Source organism: Macaca thibetana, chromosome 14 (assembly GCF_024542745.1).
Source record: "Macaca thibetana thibetana isolate TM-01 chromosome 14, ASM2454274v1, whole genome shotgun sequence".
In the NCBI taxonomy this organism is placed as follows: Eukaryota; Metazoa; Chordata; class Mammalia; order Primates; family Cercopithecidae; genus Macaca; species Macaca thibetana.
In genome coordinates, this window is record NC_065591.1 from 48,698,125 (window position 1) to 48,719,097 (window position 20,973).

General features: G+C 39.2%; 1 protein-coding gene and 1 pseudogene across 1 annotated transcript; both read right to left on the minus strand.

The window, feature by feature from the left end:
- Window positions 1-1,181: 1,181 nt before the first annotated feature.
- C14H11orf58 (chromosome 14 C11orf58 homolog) lies at window positions 1,182-20,926 on the minus strand. The gene is made up of 5 exons (XM_050759361.1): window positions 20,681-20,926; window positions 14,620-14,703; window positions 11,146-11,206; window positions 6,385-6,494; window positions 1,182-4,434 (listed from the first exon to the last, which is right to left on the minus strand). The coding sequence occupies exons 1-5, from the start codon at window positions 20,741-20,743 to the stop codon at window positions 4,201-4,203; spliced, it is 552 nt and encodes a 183-aa protein (XP_050615318.1). The 5' UTR covers window positions 20,744-20,926; the 3' UTR covers window positions 1,182-4,200.
- On the minus strand, window positions 14,030-14,178 carry LOC126936768 (uncharacterized; annotated as a pseudogene).
- Window positions 20,927-20,973: the final 47 nt, after the last annotated feature.

Below are 20,973 nucleotides of genomic sequence, written 5' to 3' on the forward strand. Positions count from 1 at the left end.
GAGGAGGGAGGGGATGGAAATAAGAAATAGAGGCAGTAATAGAAAAGTTACTAAAATTAGATATAGATGAGAGAATTACACCCAACGTAGGTGGTACCTAGGAGCAACTTCTTTTTTTAAAAAAGATACGAAATACTTGAACAAATGCCGAAAGAAAAGGATCACAGATTAAGGGAGAGATTGAAGACTCAAGGGAAGATAATAAGAACTGCATTCACAAGGTTTAAAAGATTCAACAGTAGGCTGGGTGTGGTGGTTCACACCTGTAATCCCAACACTTTGGGAGGCTGAAGATAATAAGAACTGCATTCACAAGGTTTAAAAGATTCAACAGTAGGCTGGGTGTGGTGGTTCACACCTGTAATCCCAACACTTTTGAGAGGCTGTAATCCCTGCTCAAGAGGCTTAGGTGGGAGGGTCTTGAGCCCACTGAAGTTAAAGCTGCAGTGAGCCATGACCATGATCATGCCACTGAACTCCAGCTTGGGTGACAGAGCAGGACCCTGTCTCGGGGCGGCAGCGGAGGTGGTGGGAACCAGGAGCCAGCACTTATCGATCACTTATCTATGTACTAAGCTTTTTGCTCATTTTACCTAAGTCTCATAACAACTATGCAAGGGGGTTACTGTTACTATCCTCATTTTACTTACCCAGAAAGGAGACCCAGAGAGATCAACTTATGCTCAAAGTCACCGAGTTTAGCCCTGTAGTGGAGTTGGGATGTCACAACCTAGAGCACAGAACACTTGTCCATGGCTGTGGATTTAGTAAGCGAAGTTCAGGGAATTTGTGCCTGAAGGTTTCTATTTTTATGTAAGATAGAAGGCAAAGACATGTTAAGAGTGAAGGAAAAAAAGAGGGTAACAAGTTTCAGAGTAGAAGTTTTACATAGTAAGAATGGAGAGCTGACTAGAGAAAATAAAGGTAATGGGCAGTGCTGAGGTCAGTTAAAACCAATTTTTACTAATATGGATTTATACATTTGGTGATCTTTCTCCAGAAATAACTGGTGAGGGAGGGTAGGAGGCTTGGATACATCCAGGGCTGGGAATTTTCCAGGAAGTCATTTGGGTTAACAATCACGATACTGAATTGATAGATCAGGAAGCGGAGATAGGACTTACAAAGGAGGTGGAAACAGACTACGCCCTAACACAGAGCAGGTATAAAGGGGGAGTTGGTTAGAAGTGAATTTTTTTATTGAGTGATTTTAGAAGATGTTTTGGATATTGCAAGTATATAGGATGTGGTTGTGATGGAAACAAGTAATGGAACCAAAGCCCTGTGTGTAAGTAGTCACTGAAGCTAACCAGGTAGCTGAAATTTCTTTCCCCCAAATTTACTCAAAGAATGTGACTTTTGTGCTCTCAAACTATGGTTCAGGCACTCCAGACTTTTTTTCTGTACCTTCAATTCTCTCAGATTTAAAAAATTATACTAGAGAAGAGGACTTTTGCCTATGAATACAAACAACATTGCAATCTGTATCCGAAAACATTCTTTTCAATAGACTGTTAGGTTACGGGTACAAGTAAACACTTGGGTATAAAGCAAACATTTAAAAGTGCATTTCAGGTATTAAATTATGAATGATATGGAAAAGTTGCCATTAAACTTTCCACTGAATAGTGTTTCACAGCACAAAAATAATCTACTTTCCTGATACTTTTTTAGTATGGATACCAAGACAGCATGACATCAGTTGTCTTCTAATTTTGTTCCAGTTTGATTTTAAAAACCCACATGTTCATGCTTAAAAGATAGCATTATGTTTAATAGGTGCTAGGAAACCAGGCCACATGGACCAACCTACCTAAATTTACTCTAACCCTGAATTTTGTTAACACCCAATACATGAATTAATTGAAATCTGGATTTCTCTATACAGAGATGCAGAAAGTCTTGTAGTGTAGTTATTTTAAAACAAGGTGCTCCTATTTACTTATCAGAAACAAGACCATATCAACAACCCAACATTTAAATAATGAACTGATGAAAATACTTTTAAAAACCATAAAACTCATTTCTATCACATTCTTAAGTAAAAATCAATCTTCACTTTCTTAGTTATAAGCAATCCCACAGACATTTGAAAATTAGAGGGCAAACTAAAATTGTTGAATAAAGCCAAACTTTTTCAAACTAAGTATTTGTTAAATGTCATATATATTGTCTACCATCAAGTGATTCAATATTTTACTATAGAGGATAGCATCTATTTTTCAAAAATGTGAGAAATTAAAAAAAAAACAAAAAACAAGGCAACAACTTTGGGGTCTGAAACATGAAATATACTGTAATATAGAGTCTACCAACCAGAAATCACCTGTTCTACTTGCTACTTGCTAAATTTCTCTAACGCATTCTAAATTATTTTATTTGATTTTTTTTTTTTTTTTGAGACGGAGTTTTGTTCTTGTTGCCCAGGCTGGAGTGCAATGGTGCGATCTTGGCTCACTGCAACCTCTGCTTCCAGGGTTCAAGTGATTCTCCTGCCTCAGCCTCCGGAGTAGCTGGGATTACAGGCTTGCACCACCACGCCCAGCTAATTTTGTATTTTTAGTAGAGATGGGGTTTCTCCATGTTGGTCAGGCTGGTCTCCTGACCTCAGGTTATCCACCTGCCTCGGCCTCCCAAAGTGCTGAGCCACTGCACCTGGCAACACATTCTAAATTTCAAAGTGACATAAGAATAATTTTAAAAAATTCCAACACTCCAAGGCCGGGTGCAGTGGCTCACGCCTGTAATCCCAGCACTTTCGGAGGCTGAGGCGGGTGGATCACAAGGTCACAAGATCGAGACCATCCTAACACTATGAAACTCCATCTCTACTAAAAATACAAAAAATTAGCCGGGCATAGTGGCACATGCCTGTAGTCTTAGTTACTCGGGAGGCTGAGGCAGGAGAATCGCTTGAACCCAGGAGGCGGAGGTTGCAGTTAGCTGAGATCACGCCACTGCACTCCAACCTGGGTGACAGAGTGAGACACCGTCTCAAAAAAAAAAAAAAAAAAAAAAAAAAAAAAAAAAAAAAAATTCCCAACACTCCAAATACATCCTTTAAGTATCTAGATGTATAACAGTTTGGCTCACAAACAGGTGGGACTAAAGCCTTTGAACTTGTTACTTATAAACATTAAGAATTTGGACCCAATTATCCAAAGATCCATTTACTAGCTCATAATGCAATCTGTGTTAATCAGCTGTACAAATCAACCACCTAATAGCAGTCAGATGATTCTAATCTTACACCAACAGTAACAGCAATAAAATTAGAAAGTAATACTTTTTAGTAATTAATCAATAAAATAGCACTGGGATAAAATGAAGAGAATTTCTTGTTTCAGCTTATCAGTAAGCCTGCTCCTCATTTGTAGATAATGAGGATAAAGGTATCACAGCCAAATATGGGAAACTGCTCTTTATTTAGACCTTTGGGACAAAATTAACTTTGGTCACATGTTACTTAAAAAAAAAAAAAATCCAGTTTTACATATTTCTAAATAGATAGAACTAAATGATCAGAGAAATCATTTCTTCTGTAAAAATTGGCCAAATCTTATCAAAAATCTAACATACGATATAATCCAAATTATAAAAAGACTACTTGGGATCATAATATTCCAAATGTATGACAGTTATAACTCCCATCTTAACAAGTGTGAAAAGTACTTACTCTCATGTTGCTTTGGTCCAAAAGAGTAGAGCTAACTCAGTAACAGGAAACTAAGTACCCAATCTTTTGCCAAAATTAATTTAGATTGTGACTGGCAGCAGAAATTTCCATGATGAACAGCTCTACTATAACAAAGAATAATTAAAGAATACTTTCATGAACGTATCACAGTATCAAATACATTTTTATAAGAGAAAAATATGAAGGAAATGATAAAATAGCTATCACAAACAAAAAGCGTTTCCCCCATACGGTGAATTAGAGGGCTGATGATGCTAATATGAAAGTAAGTTGAGTACTGTATTTATTTCTTATTTTATACAACTCTTACTCTTTACAAAATTGGTTATAGTCATGCCCATAAAAGTGTAACCCATGGCATTTGAAAGCAAACACTCCTTGTAATTATTTAAAAGGGCCTTTTTAAAAATTATAATACAAAGGTCTGTGCTCTATAAGCAGTCCTCCACTGTGCATTATAACAATAAGGCTTACTTTTAATACAAAGACTAAGCGTTTGGGAGTTATGAACCACTGGATTTAACAAACATCATTTTATAATTGCTTTTTGCATCTTTTTTGTTTTTGGGATCCTCCACTTCATCAGGGTGCTCAGGAGCTTGGAGTTCTTCAGCAGATTCTTCTTTCTCTGACTCTGAATCACTTTCAGAATCATCTGGACTTTCAGGATCAGGTGAATCATCATCGTCATCATCATCATCTCCAGCTACATCACCTTCTCCATCATGATCTTCTACCTAAAACATCAATCAACAGGCTCTTTTAAAAATAAACATTAGCCCATACAGAATCTGAGAAAGACCGTAAGTTCTGTCAGTCTTAGAAATACTTACTTTGTAGCCATTGAACAACAGTTTTAAGACTTGAGTGGAATTTTAAGAAAGAGCTCTGTCTGGCTAGGCCCAGTGGCTCATACCTGTGACTGAGATTCCAGCTACTCAAGAGGCTGAGAGGCAGGGGGATTGCTTGAAGCCACAAATTTGAGACCAGCCTGGGCAACATATTGAGACCCTGTCTCTTAAAAAAAACAACAACAACAAAAAAGAAACTAAAAAAAAAAACAACAAAGAAAAATTAGCCAGGCATGGTGGTGCATGCCTGTAGTTCTAGCTACTCCAGAGGCTAAGGTGTGAGGATTGCTTGAGCCTAGGAGTTCAAGGCTGTAGTGAGCTATGATCATGCCACCGCATTCCAGCCTGTGTGACAGAGCAAGACTCCGTTTCTTAAAAGACAAAAGAAAACAAGAGGGGAGGTGCTCTGAAGACCACACACCTATCTCCCCTCTCCTAGTTTGAAAACCACGGTATTATATTTTCCCGAAAGAAACAATTTTTTAAATTGATAAGGCATGTTAACCACTGACCTTTATGTGGAAATCAGTTATAATTGTTTTGCACATTGTATTACTTTGGAGTAAACAGTAGTCACACATAAATTCGTAATATAAAAAGAGATCACTTAGGAAACAACTGAAAAAAAAAAGCTCTCTTAAACCATTATTTTAAACTTACATGAAATATTTTACTTAACTTGTGAGCATGTCGTTCATGCCTATTAAAAATGTGCCCTGGCCAGGCGTGGTGGTTCACGCCTGTAGTTCCAGCACTTTGGGAGGCGGAAAGATCGCTTGAACCCAGGAGTTTGAGACCAGCCTGGGCAACATAGCAAAAGTCCATCTTTACAAAAAATACAAAAATTAGCTAGGCGTGGTGGTGCAGGCCTATATCCCAGGTCCTTGGGAGGCTAAGGTGGCAGTGAGACTGTGCCACTGTACTCCAGCCTGGGTGACAGAGTGAGAACCTGTCTCAAAAAAGGGGGAAAGGTGCTCTGATGTTTAAACAGCATTTTCATTTTTAGAAAACACACTTTAAAATCCTTAGAAACAGGCCAGGTGAGGCTGGGCACGGTGGCTCAAGCCTGTAATCCTAGCACTTTGGGAGACTGAGGTGGGCAGATTGCCTGAGCTCAGGAGTTCAAGGCCAGCCTGGGCAACATGGTGAAACCCTATCTCTACTAAAATACAAAAAATTAGCTGCGTGTGGCATCATGTGCCTGTAATTCATCTACTCAGGAAGCTGAGGCAGGAGAATTGCCTGAACCCAGGAGGTGGAGGTTGCAGTGAGCTGAGATTGTGCCACTGCACTCCAGCCTAGGGGTAACAGAGTGAGACTCTGTCTCAAAACAAAACAAAACAAAAACAAACGGCCAGGTGTGGTGGCTCACGCCTGTAATGCCAGCAAGGTGGGTGGGATCACCTGAGGTCAGGAGTTTGAGGCCAACCTGGTTACATGGTGAAACCCCATCTCTACAAAAATAAAAAAAATACAAAAATTGGCTGGGCATGATGGCAGGTGCCTGTAATCCCAGCTACTCAGGAGGCTGAGGCAGGAGAATCACTTGAACCCGGGAGGTGGAAGACATCACACCACTGCACTCCAGCCTCGTGAGAGAAGGAGACTCCATCTAAAAAAAAAAAAAACAAAAAACAAAACACCACACAAAATCTTTGGAAACATCTCTTCTGATTACCTACAGAGACCAGTAGGGCATATACAATTATTTTTAAGATAATTACATACAGAGAGCTTTCTACATGGGATTCTTGATTGCTAGGGTAATCTAACAGCAATAAGTGGTACCAAATTGAAAACTAATTATCTTCCCAATGAAAATAAGTTAATTACTACCTCACTGAAGCCAAGTCCACAATGTCGCCGGTATCTTCCTGACAATTTACTGTCCATACTTTGCTGATATTGAGACTCCAGTTCTTCATTAATTTTCTTGTCTTCTTCCCCTGCATGTCCAGGATACTTTAGTTATGTTTCAGTCAAATTAATAATTTACACAAAAACCCATAATACAGATGCCATTATACTCAGGGCTGATTTATCTAATTGTGACTAATTTTACTATGAATTTTGAGAATTTATGCCATAGGTGGTTACCTAATAGACAATAAAATGACTGATGTTGAGATAGCATAAGTATTTATTACTAAACACTTTGGGTATTAAATGTTTTAGCTTACTTATAGTAAGTAGATGTTCTCCTGAAAGTTTTTTTCCTAGTCACCTAATAAAAACTCTCTAACAAACAAAATTATCTATCTTTGAACAAAGACACTGAAAAAAGCTAGGCACTTCTGTTCAGCAAATGGCTAAATAAAATGGTCATGTACTGACTCTCCTTTATGCCTTCCTTTGCATATCAAGTTTATCAGAACAACTTAAAACTTTAAAGCAGCAGTTGCCAACCTTTTTGGCACCAGGGACCAGTTTTGTTGAAAACAATTTTTCCATGGATGGGGAGTGGGGGTGGTGGTGATTTCAAGATGATTCAAGTGTATTACATTTATTGTATACTTTATTATCACATCATAATATATAATGAAATAATTGTACAACTCACCGTAATGCAGAAGCAGTGGGAGCCCTGAGTTTGTTTTCCCTACAACTAGATGGTCCCATCTGGGGGTGATGGGAGACAGTGACACCCTAAGTGTGTTGCTTATGTCCAGTCTACTAGCTGTAATCTTGTTTGGCTGCTGTCACTACAGAAAACCCTGTTTCACAAAGACAGGAGGTTGGAAATAGAAGCAGGCTTTCCAGTGCTTTCGTGGCAATCTCAGAGTATTCCACTTTGTCTTTAATCCAGAATGAAGTTGTCTCAAACATACTTTTAAGGGCACCGTCATTTGTGATCTTAAGCAGCTGATCCTCTTCTAGCATGAACAAAGTCGATTCACCTTATTCACAAATGGGTTGTGAATCCATTCCTTCCCAGTTTGGGGCTCTTTCGTGGTTGGAAAATAATACTCAAACTCTTTGAAAGCTGAGATAGGTGATCATGTGCCAGGTGGGAGAAAAAAGGTCCTGGCTCAGTCTCTTTTAAAATCTCTGCTAATGTTTGAAACATGTCAAAAAATCCCAGTGTTCACTTGTGGCCCCCATAATACCAGTTTGGCTTTGAATGCAGTCACTTTATCTGCCAACTTGAACACAGTTTTGTTCTCCCCTGAGGTGACAGATTGAATATGTTACACAAGTAAGCAAGGTTTTTTTTTTTTTTTTTTTTTTTTTTGAGACAGAGTCTCACTCTCTTGCCCAGGCTGGAGTGCAGCAGCATGATCTCAATCTCGGCTCATTGCAACCTCTGGCTTTCAGGCTGAAGTGATTCTCATGCCTCAGCCTCCCAAGTAGCTGGGATTATAGGGGTGTGCCACCACGCCTAGGTAATTTGTGTATTTTTTAGTAAAGACGGGGTTTCTCCCTGTTGGCCAGGCTGGTCTCAAACTCCTGGCCTCAAGTGATCTGCCTGCTTTGGCCTCCCAAAAGTGCTGTAATTACAGGCATGACCCACCACGCCTGGCCAAGTAAGCAGGTTTTACGACCCATTCTGTGTCAATGAAATGTGCTGCCAGTGATGACATTTTCTTAAAAAAAAAAAAATCTCTGGAGTGGCTATTATAACTGAAAAACTCTGGCCAGTGATCTAACTTTAGGAAGCCATCTCTGTTGTGTGTATAAGAGATGACATATGTGCTCTGTGTCCATCTTCTCACAGAGCTACATGAACAGATGTGAATTAAGGGCATGTACTTTAATGTGGTTGAAAATTTTAATCACATCCTGCAAAATGTTAAGTTCAGGTGACGTTTTTCAACTAGTCAGCATCTCTGTGGATGACACAGTACACAGACTCACATTCAGAAGCAAGCTCTTTGACCTGAGTAGTGAAACCAGAAAGCTGTCCAGTCATGGCAGCTGCTCCATCCCTGCATATATCGATACAAAATGCCAAATTCAGTTTTCCTGATATGTAATTATTTATAAGACTTGAATAGTTCTGCAGCTGTGGTGCTGGTTGAAAGCAAAAGTGCACATAACATATCCTCATGCACATCCTCCTGAAAAATGTATCACACAAAAACAAGCATTGTTGCTTTGTTGTCAACACTGGTAGACTCATTAACCTGGATTGCGTACCACAGTGACTCATTAATCCTCTCTAACAATTGTGCCTCAATATCCTCTATTTCATGAATTCATCTAGTTATGGTGCTAGCCAGAAGAGGAACACGTGCCACCTTTTGAACTGCAGCCTCTCCTAAGAGTTCACAACAGACATCCTTAGCAGCAGGCAGGATCAACTCTTCACCAGTAGTAAAGGGCTTCTTAGCTTTAGCCATGTGATTAGCCACTAAGAATGATGCTCTCACTGCAGACACATTTGATGAAGTGGTGGCCTTCAATAATTACTTCTGTTCTTTGCGTTCACGATTTTTTCTTTTGAAAAACGCCAAAGGCTTGTCTTTTAATGCATGGTGCTCGGTCTCCATGTGGTGAAGCACTTTTAAAGGTTTCATGGCTTTTCTGGATAGCTGGTCATCATATATTAGACAAAGCAGGTTTGGAGAATGTGAATCAGCTGTTGCAATGAACCTGTAATTTAAGTAGGACTCTTGGTATTTTGTTTTAAATGCAGCTTTCTTTTTGTTGGCAGTATTAGTCTTCTGGTGCCTCATCATTGGGTCTTTCTTCCTTTTCAAAGAAGCTCTCCAAGGACGTTTGTTTTTTTACTCATTTTGGCTAGGGTTAGCTTGTGGGCTTACCAAAACTGTGACTGAGACAAATGCACAGTGCAGGAAAGAGGCACGGAGGGAAGTGGTAAATAAAACAATGGGCAGGCCACATGCAGACTAAATAAATGTCAGATTCTGACTTAGAGCCTGCCACTAGATGCAGCTTGTCACTTGCCACTCACTGATATGGTTTTGTATGAGTTTGCAAGCAGTTGATTTATTAAGGTCTCTGTGCAGTCAAGCCTCTCTGCTAATGTTAATCTGTTTTTGCAGTCACTCCCCATCACCACCTCAGTTCCACTTCAGATCATGAGGTATTAGATACTCATAAGGAGGCACAACCTAGATCCCTGGCTTGCACAGTTCACAATAGGGTTCAAGATCCTATGATAATTCAATGCTGCCAGTGATCTGATAGGAGGCGGATTTCAGGTGGCCATACAAGCCATTGGGAGCAGCTGTAAATACAGATAAAGCTTCTCTGGCTTGCCTGCTGCTCACCTCCTGCTGTGTGGTCCAGTTCCTAACAGGCGAGGGATGGGTACTGGGGGTTGGGAGCTCTGCTTGAAAGCTCTCAGATTTAAAAGGGTAAATGTGGCAGTTGAAATATTTTTCCATTCTGCAAAGTACAGGAATTTTTTTTTTGCCTTATGTAGCAATACAAATCAATTTGAAGTAATTAACACTAGAAAAATAAAAGATCAATGAATTTCTAAAATGTGCTACGTATGCTATGTTAGCATAATTTAAATAACTTAAAGTTTTGTTGAACATAATCTAGGTCACTGTGTCTTTTATTAATATGTGCCTTTTATTAATAATGTCCAAGATTAGGGTCAGTTTTAAATAGGCAAAAATTTCACTTTTCAGCACACCAAATACCCAAATTTATTTTCAGTTTTTATTTAAAAATGTTCTTCCCTAAAATTATTTTTAAAGCTTATTTCTTCAGGCTCTGCAACTAGTTTATATTCTTCAAAGATTTAAAAATAAAACTTAGTGAATACACAAAACTAGAATATGCCAACTATGACACTATATGTTAATATACAAAGAACAAAAATTCTGTACATACCAGAGTTAACAAGATGAGGCATAAAACCTCACTACAATTAAAATATATGTTCTGAATCAGTAAAAATGGAGACAGAAAAAGGTTAGTTTCTTGGTTAGAATATCATAATGACATATACTCTCATCTTTTAAAAATCAAAGTACATGAAAACTGATACTTTATATATGTAACATGTTTACCTATTATGTACTTCTAATTTTTTTTTTTTTTTTTGAGACAGAGTTGCACTCTGTCACTCAGGCTGGACTGCAATAGTGTGATCTTGGCTCACTGCAACCACTGCCTCTCAGGTTCAGGCAATTATCGTGCCTCAGCCTCCCAAGCAGCTGGGATTACAGGTGTGAGCCACCACACTTGGCTAATTTTTGTATTTTTTAGTAGAGACAGGGTTTTGCCATGTTGACTAGGCTGGTGATTTGCCTCAAGTGATCGGCCCATCGCAGCCTCCCAACATGCTAGGATTACAGGCATAAGCCACGGTGCCAAGCATTTTTCTCTCTCTCTTTTTTTTTTTTGAATTTTAAGAGATGAGGTCTTGCTCTGTAGCCCAGGCTGGAATGCAGTGGTGCGATCATGGCTTCATTGCAGCTTCAAACTCCTGGGCTTAAGTGATCCTCCCACTTTAACCTCCCAAATAACTGGGATTACAGGCATAAGCCACTGCACCCCAATTCTAACATTTTAATAATTTACACAATTACATGCCAAAGTAGAATATCCTGAAACATGAACACACACTTCATATTCTGAATTTAGCACTTTTGTTTTAATTACATTTTACTTTTTTACCTGTTCGGAAGTGAGATGTTGATTTGTGATCTCCTATAACAAGACGACCAGTATGTTCTTTCTATAAGAAGGTTGAAAATGTATTAGCATTTGAGACCACTAATTTGACCTTACTGGGTATCTACTATGTGCTGAAAACTATTCTAGGCTTCTGGGACACAGTGAAGACAAAAGATTAAATTAGAATCTCTGCCTTTAAGGACCTTACATTCTAGCAAGGGTAGGAATGGAGAAGGGAGACAGGCAAACATAATCGCTATTTATACTATGTTAGAAGGTACTAAGTGTGATTAAAACAAAACAGACCTGAGTAAGGAGTAGAGCAGGTTGGAATTTTAAATAAGATGAATAGATAACTAGAAAATTGAGTCAATCTAAACATTTTCTTTCCTAAAGGCCAGTTAAATGACTTGCTTTAACTTCCCACCTGCTCTTTCTGCTGCCTCAAGTATATCTCATGGAGAGAAAGCAAATGAGATTTAGCCAGACAAAAATGAAATAATTAAAACTTATAATGTATCATATAAAGTGATAGATCTTATTACAGTATATCACAATCATTAGCTATCTCTTTACTATTTGACAATAAACTACTAATCTCAACTTGTCAAAAAGAACAATTTAAAACAATCCTGTACTCTAAACATAAAAATACATCTGATTCAATATTACCAACTGATTAAACTGCATAATTACTCTCAATTTAATCAGTTCTATCCACTCTTTATGGTTCATATTTAGTTTCATAAGTGCTCATTAAAACACCGTGTGAAGGTGAGAATAAATGTAACTTTGGAAAGCAATCTTAACCAATCATCTGTGAAGATATAGTAACAAACCTTCCTATTGTGAAAAAATGGCAGGTACAGTCTCCATACACAAAAATGATATTATTGGAAAAGTTCAAGCGTTAATGCTCATTGCTTTATGTGCCATTAACCCATAAGCAAATCAATAATTCAGTGTGTTACTTGTTTAGGTTGCAAAACCGACAGCCATTAACAAGATTTTAATATAACAGCATCAAGTTATTCCAGGATGATGACGGTATTGCACTGATCTATTCATATGCTCTTAGCTGGTTCTTCCTGTGACCAATAACATATTCATGATAGCTGGCTAGGATTACAAATATACTTTGTGGCCACAAAATGGAATAAATCTAAACAGCTCATATGAAGATCAAAGCTACAATCTTGGCGTCACAAAGAATTTATGGGCCAGGCGCAGTGGCTCATGCCTGTAATCCCAGCACTTTGGGAGGCCGAGGAGGGTGTATCACAAGGTCAGGAGTTCAAATGGTGAAACCCTGTCTCTACTAAAAATACAAAAATTAACCGGGCATGGTGGCAGGCACCTGTAATCCCAGCTACTCGGGAGCCTGAGGCAGAGAATTGCTTGAACTCGGGAAGCAGAGGTTGCAGTGAGACTGTCTCAAAAAAAAAAAAAAAAAAAAAAAGAATTTAATCTATACTCAACAACCTATTTATTAGTTAGTCAACTTCCATATATTTTATATTAGGATGTTCTTCCTAAGTACTTGAATAATTTTCATTCTACTAAGTTGAATATGGCCCCTAAACTAACACTTACCTTACATATGCTTAACAAATCTTTTAAGTCCTCACTTAATTTTCAATGATAGGTTCTTAGAAACTTCAACTTTAACTGACTTTAGTTGAAACAACCTATAATGAAAACAATTTTCCTCCTTATCAGTGTTACAGTGAAACAACTTTATTGTCAGTTTGCTAAAAGTTAGTTTCCAAGAAACATAAGAGATGTTAAGTGAGGACTTAGTATATTTGCATGAAACGAGAGAAACTGCAGACTATTTTCTATGACAAATTACAAATTGGGAAATCTGGAGTAATGAGATATTATACAAATGCTTTATTTAAATAGGTCTCAGTGTTTTACATGACCTCTTCCTATCCCCAAACCCACTGTTGTAGTCTGGCTAACTCCTTCTCATCCTTTGAGATTCAGATCAATTCTATTTTGGGGAAGCTTTCTTGCACTGCTAAACCAGAGTTAGCTGCCCTCTGTGATTCCACAGCACTATGTGCATGGCTTTCTCACAGCAATTACAATTCCGTATTGTTATTATCTGGTTTCCTCCATTACATACTAGCTCCAAACATATATTATTGATCTATGTGACCACCCAGGATCCAGCACAGTAGTAGGTAGTCTATAATTGTTGGGAAAATGAATGAATGTATTCCCATGTGTATAACAAAACAAAGAGCAGAATTTCATTTTAAGGTGCTTAAAAAAAGAGAAAAAAAGCTTTCCTATTTCTTTTTCAATTTAGTTTTTAGGAAGACTATTGGGACAATGTTAGGAAAATAAATTTACTTGCTTAAAAAAATAAGTATCTAGAGATCCCTGTATAAACTGCTAGGATAAAGAAAGGTTTTTACAAGAGATATTTTCCTGGCACTTGTTTTATACAGTTGATCCCTGAACACAGGATTAACCTGTGTGGATCCACTTACACTTGAATTTACTTCTGCCTGTGCCACTCCCAGACAGTAAGACAATCTCTCCTTTTCAGCCCACTCAACATGAAGACTATGAGGATGAAGACCTTTATGATGATCTACTTCCAATTAATGAAGAGTCAATTATTTTCTCTTCCTTATAATTTTCTTGATAACATTTCCTTTTCTTTATTGTAAGAATACAGGATATAATAACACCCAAAATATGTGTTAACTGGTAATTATGTTATCCAGTAAGACTTCCAGTCAACAGTAGGCTATTAGTAGTTAAGTTTTTGGGAAGTTGAAAGTTATATGCAAACTTTTGACTGCCTGCAGAACCAGCACCCCTAACCCCCACATTGCTCAAGGGTCAACTGTACCTTCTATTAACGTTAACCAAACTGACAGGCATTTCAAAGTACCTTGAACACTTTTAAAATTAAGGGTTTCCCCCCCCCTGCTTGGTCCCTGGTGTTCTACACATTCAGAGAAACTTCTCTATCTAGTAACAAACTATAGAAATAATCTCTGAAAGTGTAGTCTTAAAATTAGGTTTTTGATAAAGGATATTCCTGTAGTTACTACTTCAAAGGCTGGCGGGAGCTACAAAATATGACAGGCTTTTCACTTTGGCCAGAGGTTCCCACAAGATAACCAACCCAGAAGAAATATCTTCTATCAAACCACTGGGCCAACACATGGCAAATCATAAACTTTGACATGTCTTTTCTCCTATACAGCCTCCTTGAGCCAAATTTTTCTCTGTGCAGTCTTCAAACTTTACGGACAGAGAATCCTAGATGTGGCTCAAAAATAATATAAATTTTATGTGCTTGGTTAGACCAGACGTATTTCCCAAAGCCAAAATAAATCACACAGAACAGGAAAATGGAATCCACGTATATTCAGTCCTTCTTACTTAGCATACACAAAAATGGCAGTAGTTTCACAGAAAAGGTAAAAATGCATACCATCTGATGCTTACCTTTCCTGCACCCATAAGTCTCAAGAACTTTTGTTTTCTCTCTTCATTACCCAAGTCTGCTGCCTCCCAATTGCTAGATCCCAGCTGGAAAAGAAATTGGTTATTTTTTTTTTTTTTTGCATAAAAATAAGTGTTACAAAATCTAAAGTCTACCTGTAACTCCTAAGTTTTTTTTCCCCTGTCAGTTGTAAATATAAACAGGGTTCGTTTTTCTTGTTTAGGAAGTTCAGCATATTCATCAGATTCAAATTTACTCCTTTTCTATTACCTCACAGCAGAATCCTTTAGTAGTTCTGCAGCCAGAGCTGAGTCTCAAGTTTGCCTGTATCAGAGTCCTAGAGGGCTTGTTAAAACAGACTGCAGGGCTACAGCCCCAGAGATTCAGCAAGTCTGGGGTGGAGCTCTAGGATTTGAATTTCAACAAATTCTTTTTTTTTTTTTTGAGACGGAGTCTGGCTCTGTCGCCTGGGCTGGAGTGCAGTGGCCGGATCTCAGCTCACTGCAAGCTCCGCCTCCCAGGTTCACGCCATTCTCCTGCCTCAGCCTCCCAAGTAGCTGGGACTACAGGCGCCCGCCACCTCGCCCGGCTAGTTTTTTGTATTTTTTTAGTAGAGATGGGGTTTCACCGTGTTAGCCAGGATGGTCTCGATCTCCTGACCTCGTGATCCGCCCGTCTCGGCCTCCCAAAGTGCTGGGATTACAGGCTTGAGCCACCGCGCCCGGCCTCAACAAATTCTTAAGTGATTGCTGATGCTATTTATCTGGGGACCACACTTTGAGACCCACTGCCTTGCAGGGTCCTAGAGCACCTAGTACTCTGAACTTAGACGGCAGCCACAGTTGTTAGTTGAAGTTAAAAATTCTGGCTTTATCAGTGAGCTAACTTTTAACTTAAGAGAGAAAATTTTAACTTTTCAGTTTCCTTTTAGAGCAGTTCTAGTTATTTGTTAGGATTGAGATGTCATTACTTTTATTCTTTCTTAAAAGTCTTCCAAAGAACAAAGAGAAAACTTATTTTTTAAAAGAATAGACTAAAACTCATTCTATTGCAATTATCAAATGAGTCCACTGAACTCTTATAAATCTAAGAAATACGATGGAATCCTAGTGAGCATATTTTTCCCTACATTTTGAAACAAATGTGAAAACTGTTGTTTTTTAACAGTTCATTATTTATAATTCATTATTCCCAACTGTGCTAAAAATAACTAAAATAATTTTTAAGATAGTTTTCTCACTGTATTGTCCAAAGTATTTCATCATCTTTCAAGACATCATACCTGTTGTCTACTTTTAGCTTTCATTGAACACAGATGGGAATTCACAATTTTTCATTTTCCATTCATAATGGCAAGGAGAAAAAACGGACAGAAGGCATTAACTATTATTAGATGAAGAAGGTGAATGCAAAATGACAGGCAGTCATATTCCAGACTAATGATGATAAAATTAACTGCAAAAATCTCAGACTATGAGTTTTTGGATGAGGAAATACTAGAAGGCTTTTCTCCCACCCAAGAATAGACAAGAAAAAGAAAAAAAAGACAAACAAGAAATGTACTCTCACTGGGAGAGCCATCAGCAGCAAGGACAGTATTTTACAGTAAGAACCAGGATCATTCTATTTTCTAAAAGGAGGTGTGACTGTTTTATTTCATCTTTTACAATGTTTATGCATCAAAATTTACTTGACTTGGTTGCAAATGGACAAAGGGTGAAGGCAGATGTGTATACAAGCTGACTGGAAGGAAAATGAAATAAAAATATTCACTGAATTTATCATTCTAATTAAGTTTATAATCTAAAAATAAAAATGTTTTGCAATTATGGAGCAAGGATGACAAATCCTTCTTCAACACAAAATTGTAAGCAATAGAAGGTTTCAAAAATTCTTCAAGTATTGTATTTTGATGATGCAAATGCGAGACGGGTTTGAACTTCAAGGGTCCCTTATAAGTGGATTTTTTTCAACCAAATGCAGATCCATCCCAAGTATATGGAAGGCTGATTTTTCCTATTCTCAAGTTCCACAGGTCTGGCTGCGGGACTTGAGTATGCAAGATTTGCCAAGGAGGTGGGTGGGTCCTGGAACCAATCCCCCACATTTAGCATACTGAAGGATGACTATATGTACATCAAAATCAGGAAAACACAGAATATAAATTTCGGTTTGCTATTGTTAAATTCACATTAAAATTCCTAATAAAGTTGTTTTGCACTATCTCCCTTTATTCTTATTTCTAAAAATTATTTGTAAAAGACTAAAATATTAAAAAAAACACTATTTCCCCTGAGCATATGAGAGTTAAAGCATTTGTACCAACCTGGACCCATTTGCGCTTCTAAATTCTCATTAGTGGAAGGGCTTATATGCTCTCATAATTTTGGTTCCCTAAGTTCCAAATCTCTACTTCTTTCCACGTGACCCCCTCATATATTTTTATAGGCCATTTAGTTCTTAACTATTTCTGGCTCAATATAGTTAAAGTAATGGTGAAGCTTCAGTTCTGACTCTCACTAAATCACTGGCTCTATAAGCCAGGATCTGACATTTAACTTAATTTTAACTCATCTATAAAGAGATGCCTTTTTAAAAGACTGTCTTAAGACACTGAGGCACAGAGAGGCTAAGTGACTTGCTTTGATCCTCTGACCATCCTGTGTTTTTTCCACATCATACTGTCCATGATCAAATGAGACAGATGAAAGTGGTCTATGAACTCAGTTATACAAATGTACAGCATTAAGTTAAAAAAATTGTGTAAAAACCAACTTTCTTGATTCTGCTTCTAATAAAAGAGTAAAACATCTTCAGTGTTTATATAAATAATCCTGTCATCTACAACTTCTAATCCCAATGTTTTAAGGAAATAACATTAAGTCCTGCCAGTTCTTTTCAAAGCAGCACTCCGGGACTGGACTGGCATCAGGAACCGGTTTCATGGAAGACAATTTTTCCACTGAGAGGGAGGATGTGATAATTTCAGGATGATTCAAGTGCATTACATTTATTGGGCACTTTATTTCTATTATTACTACATTGTAATCTATAATGAAATAATTATACAACTCACCATAATGTAGACTCAGTGGAAGCTTTGAGCTTGTTTTCCTAAAACTAGACAGTCCCATCTGGGGGTAATGGGAGACAATGACAGATCATTTGGCATTAGATTCTCATAAGGAGTGTGCAACCTAGATCACTCGCATGTGCAGTTCACACCAGGGTTCACGCTCCTATGAGAATCAAATGCCAACAGGAGGCAGAGCTCAGGTGGTAATGCAAGCCATGGGGAGTGGCTGTAAATACAGATGAAACTTTGCTGGCTGGCCCACAGCTCACATCCTGCTGTGCAGCCTGGTTCTGTGGCCCAGGGGTTGGAGACCCTTGCCTTAAAGTGCAACAGTGAGTACCTTGTCCAAATGCTGCTTTCTGAAAAGCACGTGGGTGCACTATACATTTTAAGAGAGGTTCCTTAGCAGTTACTCCCCACTCTTCCCACTTCCTATAAGATCGCTTTCATTTCTCCACTCCAAGCCATTGAAACTACTTTTAAGTTGTCTTCATCCTTAATACCCTTTCCTACAGAACTGCAATCAATTTACCTTCTGAATACACACCCTGGTGACTTAGAATTTACTCCTACATTGTTAGCATTTTGCTAGAGTTGTATTCTGTGATTATCTACTTTTAATATTAAAAAAATGTTTTGTTACCCCAATTAGATGTGAGGTCAATGGGCATAAGAAAACTTCAATGATCTCTTACATACCGTGGATGCTCATTAGAAACTGTTTCCCAACTACATGTTACAGCTAGATTTTTTTTTTTTTTTTTTTTTTTGAGACAGAATCTTGCTCTATCGCCCAGGACGGAGTGCAGTGGCCCGATCTCGGCTCACTGCAAGCCCCGCCTCCCAGGTTCACATCATTCTCCTGCCTCAGCCTCCCTAGTAGCTGGGGCTACAGGCGCCCACTACCACGCCCGGCTAATTTTTTAAATAGAGATGGGGTTTTACTGTGTTAGCCAGATGGTCTTGATCTCCTGACCTTGTGATCTGCCCGCCTCGGCCTCCCAAACTGCTGGCATTACAGGTGTGAGCCACTGCACCCGGCCTGCTAGTTTTTTTTTCCTACAACAGCTTGGAGGTCTTTTAATGAATGTATTACCTATGGTTAAAAAAAAATTTTTTTTAAAGTACTGGTTGGGCGAGGTGGCTCACACCTGTAATCCCAGCACTTTGGGAGGCCAAGGTGGGCAGATTGCTCGAGTCTAGTAGTTGGAGACCAGCCTCGGCAACGCGGCAAAACCTGGTCTCTACTAAAAATACAAAAAATTAGTTGGGCGTAGTGGCGCACACCTGTAGTCCCAGCTACTGTGGTGGTGATGTGGGGAGAGGGGGTTGAATCAGGAGGATCACTTGAGCCAGGAAGGTGGAGGCTGCTGGGAGCACTGATTGTGCCACTGCACTCCACCCTGGGCAACAGAGAGAGACCGTGTCTCACCTGTCTCAAAACAAAAACAAAACCCAGGTACTTAAAGATACGCTTACATGATTGGGAAAGGTCTTAAAGGTCGTCTAATCTCTTCCAAAGCTGTAAACTTAATGACTTAATCCCTTTAACTTTGTGAAATTTCGTATCACCTGGAGATTTCTGTCACGCTAAAAGATACTTCCAAACAGGTGTCTGACATCCTAGCAATCAAGTCATATTTAAAGATCAGGAGGAAAACAATGTTAACAGCTTTTTAAGTGAGCCAGGTTACTCAAAAACGTGAATCAATTCCTGACAAAACCTGAATTACCATATTAACAAGATCTAAAAGCCAGTAGCAGAAACAACAGAGAGCAAGAATAAACTTCTCTAGATGCCCATTCATCTCCAAATCTTTATTGATAGCTAATCTTTCTGCAGAGCTGAAGTCGATTCCTTTAAAGACCCTTACTGTTCCGGTCCTCGCCCCACCTCCCACTCAGAGGGGCAGGTCTTAACACCATCTCATTTGCTACAAAGTAGTATTCAGTAGGCTTTTAAAATTTTATGAAAAGCACTGAAATAGAAAAATTAAAAGCTCTATGTATTCAGAAATTTACAGTACTTCAAACAAAACCGAAAAAAACTTAGATATCCCTTCATCATCCTTGAAGATGACCTCTCCGCTCCCTCTCCAACAATTTCCCCATCAACGTTGCCAAGACATTTATCCATTGTATGAAGGACCTACTTTTACGTTTACTGGTTACCTACTGTTTCCATGACACTGCGCTACGAGCTAGGGCAAATATACAAAAAGGCCTAAAATAAGCATCATATTTCTCTCCGAATTCCCAACACCCGGCACTGCAGTAAATATTTAATAGGTTACTTTAAGGGATAAACCGTTTGCTATTAAAACCTATGACGTGGGGGCTGGAGAAGGGAACGGCATTTGATGGGGAGACGAGGTAAGAAGAACAAGGTATTAATATCCGACATCAAAATGGGCTTCTAGGTCTCAACGTCTCAGACCTCACCACCAAAGCCAGTACCAAATTACACCCGTGGCACAATTTTCGGCTCAATACTGTTCTCGGTTTACCCTTACTAGTGCAGCTAAAGTTAACTATCAACTGCACATTGCAAAAATCATCTAGGCAGGAAAATCTGTCCAAATGTGCACGAACATTTCGACATTGTCACAGGAACATTTAGAATCCAAAACAGGGAGAGTCTTGCCGTCTCTATCGTGAGCACAAAGGCCCGAGAAACCATCCTCATCCGCCCCCCAAAACGCACGTAAGAAATCCCTTGACTAAGCTCTTTCACTCCTCGACCCTCAGAATTTCCTTCCTCAATCCCCCTTCCTACGCAGGTCTTCGGCTCCCAGCGTGTGGGCCTCTTCAAACCTTCTCACCCTCATAAAGATTAAGGGAGACATTTCCCACTCATTCTTCTGGTTTCTCCCCTGGGCTCTCCCGCTGCGGGCCACCTCAGGCGCGTCCTCCTCCAACCACCCTTCCTGGCCTACTCCAGCCTTTCGTAGGCCTCAACCCTCTGCCACTCCGCCATTGTTATTTACATCGTCATCTGGGGAGGCCGAACGCTTCACCCCATGCGGGTGAGACTCTCTGGCAGCACTCATCCTTGCAGGGATCCCGACGAAAAATGCCGAACCCTCTAGCCGCTCTCCCCAGCCGCAACACCAGCAGCCTGCAATCCACCACCGGCCCAAGCAGCACCACTCCAGAACGCAGAGCCCCTCCGGGCCTTCTCTGCGACAGTCGTCACCGTTGCGGCCCCTCGCCGCCCCGGGGCACTTTGGGAATTGTAGTTTTCTGAATCACCGCATACTGGCCCGAATAACAAAGATGT

Coding starts and splice junctions, on each gene's coding strand:
- C14H11orf58 (XM_050759361.1), bottom strand. CDS start 20,743: ATGAGTGCTGCCAGAGAGTCTCACCCGCATGGGGTGAAGCGTTCGGCC. Junction 14,704..20,680: donor CGGCCTCCCCAGATGACGAT/GTAAATAACAAT, acceptor TTTCTTTTCCAG/CTGGGATCTAGCAATTGGGA. Junction 6,495..11,145: donor AACATCTCACTTCCGAACAG/GTAAAAAAGTAA, acceptor CTGGACATGCAG/GGGAAGAAGACAAGAAAATT.